This window comes from Pagrus pagrus (genome assembly GCF_965226575.1).
Source record: "Pagrus pagrus genome assembly, chromosome: 22".
In the NCBI taxonomy this organism is placed as follows: Eukaryota; Metazoa; Chordata; class Actinopteri; order Spariformes; family Sparidae; genus Pagrus; species Pagrus pagrus.
In genome coordinates, this window is record NC_140204.1 from 556,880 (window position 1) to 567,732 (window position 10,853).

Here is a 10,853-nt window from a genome sequence, read left to right on the forward strand (position 1 = left end):
ACAGCTGTGTTCGTGTCCAAACAACCAATAATATGAAATGTGCGTCTTCACACACAAACTGATGTTTCAACACGTCACATGATGATGATGTCACGTCTGACTCACTGTGCTGTATAAACAGCCACTCGTTACCCAGCATGCACCTCTGTTCCAACATGAAGCTGGTAATGTTGACAGAAATATAAGATTGATCTGATCACAGCGCCACCTGTAGGTGAGATCAAACGTGTGATTAGTTCAGTGAGGATTGATCATTAATGTGAACTGGGCGTGGCCTGTCGAGTTAACCAGTGTCCACACGGTGGCGCTGTGACTGAATAAAAATCAAACTCCACACACAGACGTTAATATAACTTTACGTGATTGATTACTGATTGATGGCTGTCTGCAGGGGGCGTGGCCTCGGTCACAGCCCCAGCTCTAACCCCGCCTCATTTCCATGGTAATCGTGCTGGTGGGCGTGGCCTGGTGAGTCCAGGGTCAGCCCGTCGGCTCGCTCTGTGCTGTCGTCCACCAGTCGAGGAGACGCGTCCGCCTCCTCACCCTCCTCTGCCCCGCCCACCACTACTTGAACCCCGCCCTCCTCTCTGGTGGCTCCGCCCACCACATCTTGAACCCCGCCCTCCTCTCTGGTGGCTCCGCCCAGGTCGGCGGCAGCTCCACCTGCAGTCCGAGCGACTCCTCGAGGTCGAGTCAGGAGGTGGTGAAAGGTCAGCAACAAGGCCTGAGGGAGGGGGCGGGGCCAAACAACATGATGTCACATGACCTGCTCACCTCAACATGGTTAAATAGAAATATAAAGTCAATAAATATGGATTATTTATAATTTATGGATTATGATATAAATATGAGAGTAATCTGATTACTGATGTCAGTGACCTGAAGCATTGTGGGAAATGTGGTCCTGCTTTAGTTACAGCAGTGTTATGTGTGCAGCCAGGTGATGTGATGTGATGTCACGTGTGGTGTGATGTCAGGTGTGATGTGATGTCAGGTGTGGTGTGATGTCAGGTGTGATGTGATGTCAGGTGTGGTGTGATGTGATGTCAGGTGTGGTGTGATGTCAGGTGTGATGTGATGTCAGGTGTGATGTGATGTCAGGTGTGGTGTGATGTCACCCGGCGCCGGCTCTCTCTGCTCTCCGCGCTGTCGTCGCCCATCTCTCTCTCTCTGTCTCGCTCGCCCGCTCTCTCTCCCTGTAGAACCAGTTCATTGAGCCGCAAACTGGAGAGAGAGGGGAGGAGCTCCGAGCTCTGCACACACACACACACACACACACACACAGACACACACACAGACACACACACACACTTATCACTGAAACTTTAAGCTCGTTACATTAAATTGAAATAAACTTTATTTAAACTCACCTCCTGGGACGAGTCTGTCTGCTCCACAGCCTGCAGGATGTGACATCACACACACATTATGACATCACACATCATGACACAGGTGTGTGTGTGTGTGTGTGTGTGTGTGTGTTACCGTGGTCTCCAGCCTCAGTCGTTCTCTCAGCAGTTGAGGACCCTGTAAGAATCAACCAATCACAGTCAGCTCACTGGTCACATGGTGCAGTGACATCATCATATCTTTGTCTGGTCTGTTCTGACCAATCAGCAGCCTCAGATGTAAAGTGGGTGAAGCTGCTCTGAACCGCTACATGCTGCTGTAGTGGAGTGAGTGTGGTGTTCTGGAGGCTCAGCTCTCAGCTGACCCGCTGGACCTGTTCACATGTGAGCAGAACTACAGTGAGTGGGTCGGGTTCCAGTCCGCTCAGCTGACACCAGATACGACACAAAGTCACAGAAGTTCTGCTCGTGACTGAAGTCAGAACCAGAACATGTAGTCATATTCAGGTGGACAGTGAGTGATGATGTCACTCAGGTGACCTCTGACCTCTGACCTCTGAACTCTGGCTCGACTCCGAGGAAGCTGATGATGACGAGGAAGACGAGGAGGAGGAGGAGGAGGAGGCTTTCTGTCCACCGGCGTCGGGAGGGGGCGGGGCCTGCAGACACACACACACGGGCCATGCTGTCAGTGATGACATCACAACGTGTGTGTGTGTGTGTGTGTGTGTGTGTGTGTGTGTGTGTGTGTGTGTACTCACTGATGTCTGGCTCACTTGTTGCAGAAAGGGCTGAAGGCTGCTGAGTTCCCATGGTAACTGTAACGGTAACACACACACACACATACACACACTCATATTGATCACATCTTGAACCAATAAACTGATCAGCAGATCAATAAACAGAATTCTTACAGGTGTAGCCTGGTTCTGATCCAGCAGACAGACCAGCATCAGCAAAATCCACATCCTGGAAATCTCAAAGAACACCAAGTCCTGATGGTCTGAACTGGTCCTGATGGTCCAGGTCGGTCCAGGTCTGGGGGTTCTGCAGGTTCTGACTGAGTCTGGCTGTGATTTGTCTCTTTTATTGTCTCTCAGCAGGAAATGACCCGTCATCATGTCTTCCTCTGTCAACGCCCCCCTCCCACTGACCCCGCCCCTCCAACTGACCCCGCCCACCAACCAAAACAACCTGATTTATGTGTGTGTGTGTGTGTGTGTGTGTGTGTGTGTGTGTGTGTGAAAGGACCATAAAGTCATTTTACATGAACGTCCACATACTTCTGGCCGTGTCTGTCAGGCTGAGATTGATGCAGCTGTGCTGAACAGACGACAACATGACAACACAACAACACACCCTGCTGACAGTAAACACATTTCACAACCACACACACACACACACACACACACACACACAGTGTAATAAAACTGAAACACAAACCGATGAGGCGTCTGTGCAACAACACATTCTGAGCTATGACTGAACTGTGACATGTTCCTGTTTGGGGGTTAAGGAAGGTGAGAACATCTGTTAGAGTAATGAGTCAGTTGGAGGACAAGATAATAAAGTTTAACTGTTGTGCCAGATGGTCGGAGCCGGCTCAACTATACATTTCCCTATGGAAATCAGGAGGTTATCTTTAGAAGACGAGACCTTCCAGAGGAGGCCGGTCAACTCCTCTTTCACTGATTGGATAGAGGAACCCTCAATCTACCGAAGTGACCAATTAGAAGAAGCAGGTAGGTGAGGCAAAAGTACTTTAAAAGGCCCGCACAGACAGAGAAGGTTAGGCGGGTACTTGTAGATTTCCTAGATCGAAGGTTCGAGAGGATTTCTGGTAGAGCAGACGACAAAGCTTTGGGCAGAACCTTGTCAGATATTGGGAACAGCGAGTGCTGCTGCACTGGTTCGGACGCAGGCTGAAATCTGTTTCAATAAAGACACTCTATCATCTCACCCAGCCTCACCTCTTATCACTAAACTACACGCCGACACCTAGAAGACAGCCCAGAAACAACACTGAAACATGCAAACTGAAACACGTAGACTGAAACACAGACTGAAACATGTAGACTGAAACATGTAGACTGAAACACGTAGACTGAAACACGTGGACTGAAACACGTAGACTGAAACACGTAGACTGAAACACAGACTAAAACATGTAGACTGAAACACGTAGACTGAAACACAGACTGAAACATGTAGACTGAAACACGTAGACTGAAACACAGACTGAAACATGTAGACTGAAACACGTAGACTGAAACACAGACTGAAACACGTAGACTGAAACACAGACTGAAACACGTAGACTGAAACATGTAGGCTGAAACACAGACTGAAACACGTGGACTGAAACACGTAGACTGAAACATGTAGGCTGAAACACGTAGACTGAAACACGTAGACTGAAACACAGACTAAAACATGTAGACTGAAACACGTAGACTGAAACACGTAGACTGAAACACAGACTGAAACATGTAGACTGAAACACGTAGACTGAAACACAGACTGAAACATGTAGACTGAAACACGTAGACTGAAACACAGACTGAAACACGTAGGCTGAAACACGTAGACTGAAACACAGACTGAAACATGTAGACTGAAACACGTAGACTGAAACAGACTGAAACACGTAGACTGAAACACAGACTGAAACACGTAGACTGAAACACGTAGACTGAAACACAGACTAAAACACGTAGACTGAAACACGTAGACTGAAACGCATAGACTGAAACGCGTACACTGAAACACGTAGACTGAAATAGACTAAAACACGTAGACTGAAACACGTAGACTGAAACACAGACTGAAACACGTTGACTGAAACACGTAGACTGAAACACGTAGACTGAAACACGTGGACTGAAACACAGACTGAAACACGTAGACTGAAACACGTAGACTGAAACACAGACTGAAACACGTAGACTGAAACACAGACTAAAACACGTAGACTGAAACACGTAGACTGAAATGCATAGACTGAAACGTGTAGACTAAAACACGTAGACTGAAACACAGACTGAAACACGTAGACTGAAACACAGACTAAAACACGTAGACTGAAACACGTAGACTGAAATGCATAGACTGAAACGTGTAGACTAAAACACGTAGACTGAAACACGTAGACTGAAACACAGACTGAAACACGTTGACTGAAACACGTTGACTGAAACACGTAGACTGAAACACGTAGACTGAAATAGACTAAAACACGTAGACTGAAACACGTAGACTGAAACGCGTAGACTGAAACACGTAGACTGAAATAGACTGAAACACGTAGACTGAAACACAGACTGAAACACGTAGACTGAAACATGTAGAATTAACATTCAACTTCAATCAACTTGGTTGATTTCTGAGTTGAAACAAACATAAATGTCAAGTTGAGTTAACTCACAACCGTAAACAAGATAAACCAGCGTTCACACCTACAGGACTGTAGTGAAGAAGTAAATCTGTCCTGACTGAAGCTCTGTGTGACACCACAAACATCCACTACTGTGTGTGTGTGTGTGTGTGTGTGTGTGTGTGTGTGTGTGTTGTTTCCGGTCTGTTCTAAATCAGTGTGAGTCGAATGTGTTTATGTGCCTGAACCACAGACTGTAAATATAGACACACACACACACACACACACACACTTCCTGCTCGTGTTGTATTACTCTGATTTCAGTAAAAGTACAAATAAAATATGAAGTATAATCAGGAAAATACAAGTTACGATGTTACAGTAATAGATTACTTGAAGTAATGATATGATAATATGATTTGTGTGAGAAGATTACAGTAACTGATGTTTACTCTTCTTCCTCCACCAGAAGAAGAAGAAGAAGAAGAAGAAGAAGAAGAAGAATGACCCAGGCTGTATTCGAAACCGCATACTACCGTACTGCCTACTACATACTGCGTTAGTATACACGGGGTCCGCCCACTATTCCGACATCCCTCTGTTTAGACATGCCGGTTTTAGTTCCGCTGTTCCGACACGTCATTCTTTTTTTTAATATATATAGTTGCCGTACCCAGACTAAGCGTGTCTCTCGCTTCAGCATGCCCATCACCGGTTTGATGAGGGAGTGATGTTCTTAATCTTAACAAATCAAGTCACACACACACACACACACACACACACACACACACAGTAGCCAACTTCATAATGACAAATGTAGACAATTTTTATTTATTAATCATAATCAGAAATATTCGATTTGTTTTGGGGGGGCTTCACATAATAAACAAACAGAACTATGGTCTGCATGGAGGTTTTAATGGTCGAAATACAGACGTTATGACGTGAACCCTATGTTGCAGTACAAAAAAAAAAAAAAAAAATAGATCGTTGACTCAAGGTTTATGTGTTTGCCTCTTTATTTTCTTTTGCCACCAGCTTTCCTGTTTGTGTACATTTTAGTCCTCCATTTATGAGGGTGGCAGAGTGGCATCGGACTTGAGAGTTAGTGGGCCTAATGCATAACTGTGGTTACTATTGCGCATTTCTCTTTGCTGCTATAATAAACATTTGTTTAGTATTGTGACAAACAGGAAGGAAACTGGTCAAAAACAAACGTGTATCAAAATTACAGAAATAAGTGGCAGGCAGGGAAGTAAGTTTTGCTCGGCGGCAGAGGGAGAGAGCGACAAGATCAGAGCAGCAGAGACATTTAGGCTACTGCTCCACAAAATGTACACAAACAGGAAAGTCGGTGGCAAAAAGAAAATAAAGAGGCAAACACATAAGCCGTGAGTCTCCTTCGCCTCGAGCCTTTCCCAGCTGACCCAGAGCCGGTCGCGACCGTCTTGGAAATGCATCCGCCGCGGGCAATCAGCAACAGGGAGAGCTCTCCACGAGCGCTGCAGAAAAAAAATCAGAAGGACACGTCTGACAACAACGTTATCAATGTCGGAAAAGCGGAATGTTTGAAAAATAGTAAAGTGCCGCTTCTCCGACAATGAAAAAAAAATGTCGGAATAGTGGGACGCCTGAAAAATAATGTTAATGCCGCTATTCCGGCAATTACAAGTCAATGTCGGAACAGCAGCATGTAACCAGTATACACTGTATACTGCGTTAGTATACACTGTATACTGCGTTAGTATACAATGTATACTGCGTCAGTATACACTGTATACTGCGTTAGTATACACTGTATACTGCGTACTGCGTCAGTAAACACTGTATACTGCGTTAGTATACACTGTATACTGCGTACTGAATGTGGGGTTCAGCGTGCTACTTCAGCAGACCGACGCCGTTCACACCGCAGTATGCAGTAGCAAGTTTCCCAGAATGCACTTCGTGGCGACCGGCAGCGGTTGTTGTAAAACAGGCGCGAAGCTGTTTTATTTCCCGCTGCAGCGCTGTTAATATGTCACTTTATTAAGTTTTAATATGTTTTCATGTAGAAAGTAACCGTTCAGACCCCCAGTGTGCGGTTAGTTTACTCAGACGACGGCTGTTTAGTAATTTGCCTCGATGTTTTGGGAGAAGTGAAGCTCCAGAAGGAGCGGCTCGTCTCAGAGGCAGCAGCCCGTCTCCAGAGGTGTTCGGCCGGCCAACATGCGTCGTCGTCCCGGGGGAGACAGCAGGCCAGTTATCTTAACGCTAGAGGGAAGCTTCATGTCTGTAGTGGACAGTACACAGTACAGCGCTGTCTCTGGAGCTCTGTGTGTACAGACATCACCAAATATCAATAAAAATATAATTAACAGAGTACTTTGTTTCATTTCACATGTACAACAGCCTGGATATTGCACCTACAGCTCTCGTCTCAACAGTCAGCAGCCTGTGACTGTACTTATGTTGTGTGAACAAACATAAACGCTGTACTGCTCCGGAGGACGTGACGAGGACGCCATGATCCCGGCTCCAGCGCATTGCATTGTGGGAAACAGTAGGCAGAGTAGACTGGTCGGATCATGGATGTATTATTAGTGGATACAGGACTGGAAAATGGCCGCCGTTGATTTCAACGGAGTTGCTCGCCTGGCGCATACGCCGAAAAAGTTTCTGACTTCCGGGTTTACTTCCGCGTTATGGGGCCCATAGAGCATGCGCAGTTGAGTCACCCCCCATGATGCTCTGGGGCCTCCCATCATGCCCTGGGGCAATGAGAATGAGCAAATTGCGTTCTGGACAAGCGCCGCGCGCTCATGAGTGCTTGTGGATGAGTTTGAGCGGTAACGACAGATCTACACAATCAAATGATGGATTTATAGGCACATCAACCGATGGTGTTCTCAGAGTCATGGTTATAGACTACACGTGGTTAATTGTGTTGTTTTATTTTTCTAAGTAAGGATAAAACGTTGTTCTCCGCTGTTTTCCTAACCCTCCTCCCCGTCGTATGCATTTGTTTCAGCAAAGTCAATCTGTGGATCGATGGATTATCATATTCATGTTATGTTGTGTGTATTTGTGTAGTCCGATCTGTCATAAACAACAGATTACATGTTGCGGGGCGCGTTTGTGTCGCGGACTCACGGTGCCACAGAGACGAGAGAGCTGATCCTGTGGCCAGAGCGACTGTCTTTATGTTTCATACTGAACACAGTGACTCAACTACATCACACACTGATGGCACTATATCCTACACATGTGAGACACAGTAATGATGGCACATGTCCCACCAAACACTAACAAAGTGATACAGCATGTCCAGTCTCCTCTATTCAGGGTCCTGACTCTCCCTTTCAGGCGGAGCTGCTGATGTGTAAACAATGTTGTGTGCGAATCCAATAAAGTGCAAATATCTACCGAAGTGCAAGTGCCATTATTCATGTGCATTAAGTTGATTGTGTATATGTATAAAAAATAATTGTAAAATATTTCCAAGGCTCAAACAAATCTGTCCCAAGTAAAAATGGTTTAATTTGTGATCACAGTCGGCAAACCTGAGAAAAACAGTTAGTAAGAGCCAAGTGAGAGAATAACATGTGACTGCATGTTGACTGTTGTTTCTTACTTTCTTTAAATAGAGAATGCTTTGACATTACGTAAGTTTAATGTGCATTTCTTAATTCATTTGATCTTTTTTTTCTATTTTATTCATCTTTATTATTTGTTGCGTTGTAGTTTATACTTGCATCATCATCATCAGCTCTGCTGCAGACTGCATGACTCCAGGCCGTCAGACTGAGACGGTTCAAACCGTAATAAAAGGTCGTTATGACAGGATGAAAAGGATATTAAACAGTCATCAGACCCTGGTGACACACATCACCGACACTATCACATGCATGGTAAATAACTTTTGGCACATCAACCGATGGTGCTCTCAGAGTCATGGTTAAAGACTACACGTGGTTAATTTGTGTTGTGTTATTGTTTCTGAGTGAGGATAAAACGTTGTTCTCCGCTGTGTTCCTAACCCTCCTCCGGTCGTATGCATTTGTTTTCAGCGAATTTTGCTCAATATTTATTTATCAATTTCTGTAAATGAGGGTGCTGTCTATCAAAGTGTGTCATGTGACCAACTTGTCTCCTATTGGTTGATCATCATCAGAATCAGAATCAGAACACTTCATTAATCCCCGGGGGGAAATTGTTTTAGTTCCAGATGCTCCGTGCAAAGTAGAGATAAAATACAGCATGAATGGAACAAGAGATAAAGATATGAATGCATTAGTAAAGTAGACAAGAAATAAAACAAAATAAAATAAAATAAAAATAGAATTATAAAGTAGACAATCTCAATCTCAAGTGTACAATGACTACTCCAAGTATGTACATATATACAGTGCAAGATTGAAGTCAGAGTGCATTTGTGGAAATAAATGAAATATTACCAAAATGAATTTATAAAAACAAATACATTTTAAAAGGATCAGTTAAAGAATGAGATGTGAAGTTAATAATATAAAGGTAAATACATACAGATTAAAGCAGAAACTCATTGATGTGTATTTCTTTAATCAGTTTAGATTTTGGCACTTGTGATCCTCCGTACAACTGTTTGTTCGTCCTCATTGAAACTTGTTTCTGCTCGTGAACATAAAAAGATCTTTGTGGACTTTCAGTCATCACATCTAGAATATGATAAATATTAAATGTGGAGTTTTACACTAAACTAACTCTACACATGTAGATTTACATCACAGTGAGCTGTGACGTCACAGCTGACGTCACAGTGAGCTGCATCACTCTGATTACAGCCCGTCCTGTTGGAGTGCAGGAGACGGCGAGGTCATGGCGCACTGAGAGACAGCAGTCCCAGTGGCTCTGCAGCATGACTAAAAGCTTTTGAAAAATATCAGACATTTGCCTCTCCGAAAACTAAACTCTCAGAGAGGGGAGAGGAAAGAGAAAAGGGAAAAAAAAGAGAAACCCATGAGATCTTGATGAACTTACCCGAGAATTGACTTCGAGGAAGACTAAATTGCTCTCCGGAAGACAAACAAGCAAACAGACTCCACGTGCGCTACAAACATTTCTGCGCCGGGCTGAGTTGCAGAGTCGACATCATTCTGATGGCCAAGGACATACACTTTATAAATACGATGCATGCCTATGCACGTAATGGCTTGGACGACCAACTTAAGGTAACAGACAGCATCATTGATAAGGAAGATGAACCCATTCCGGAGCAGTTACCTAAAGCTTCCACAGGACCAAAATCAAAGAAGAAAAAGAAACCGGTGAGTGATGAGCCGGACTCGGAGGACTCCGAACTGGCGTCATTAAGCATTCTGGAAAGAATAGAGAAGAGACAAGTTGAATCTCTCAAGCGACTTCAATCACTGGAAGATGCAGTGAAAGAAAACACAAAAGCGACGAAGAGTGTCACAGACTCCCTGGAGGCTCTGTGGGGCCGGGTGGAGGACATGGCTGGCCAGGTGAACATCCTCCAGGCTGAAGCAGCAGACCTGGGGAAAACGAGCATGGAGCTCCGGGACAAATACAACGACTTTGATGCTTATTCGAGACGATGGAACCTCCGAGTTGCGGGGATACCTGAGATGATGGGAGAGGATATAAAGAAAATCATCATTGACCTGTTTGGCCAAATCTCCCCCGACATTGCGAACCAGCTGGCTCTCACGGTGGACATTGTGCACAGAGTGGGTCCGCGCTCTGGACATGAGCGCTCCAGCCGCCGCGTCATAGTACGCTTTCTGTCAAGATCTCATCGGGATAAGATCTGGAAGGATGCCAGAACATCAGAGTTCCTCAAAGAGAGAAGAATAAAGATTCTGGAGGATCTGACACAAGAAGCCAAGGAATCCAGAAACCAGCTGTGGCCGCAGGTGGAGAGGGCCAGGAAAGAGGGGAAGAAAGCTGGCTTCAGAGGAGCGCACGCCTACATCGATGGTAAAAGAATCACAGTCAAAGACTTGTAAGATGACTTTTTTTCTCTCTCTCTAACACTACAGCCTTTGACTGTTATAATATTGCATCCAGATTTTTTGGGACTTTTTTTTTTCTTTTTCTCTTTTTTTCTCCCCTTCCTTTCTTGTCTTCTTACCTGCTCTTTCTCTCTCCCT

The 10,853-nt window shown here is 44.8% G+C and overlaps 1 protein-coding gene across 1 annotated transcript; it reads right to left on the reverse strand.

The window, feature by feature from the left end:
* Positions 1-406: 406 nt before the first annotated feature.
* LOC311251784 (uncharacterized protein) lies at positions 407-2,467 on the reverse strand (the record flags this gene model as incomplete). The annotated part of the gene is made up of 7 exons (XM_084344427.1): positions 407-724; positions 1,119-1,253; positions 1,371-1,400; positions 1,486-1,527; positions 1,904-2,008; positions 2,111-2,167; positions 2,264-2,467. 7 exons carry the CDS (start codon positions 2,465-2,467, stop codon positions 407-409), a joined length of 891 nt encoding a protein of 296 aa, XP_084200553.1.
* Positions 2,468-10,853: the final 8,386 nt, after the last annotated feature.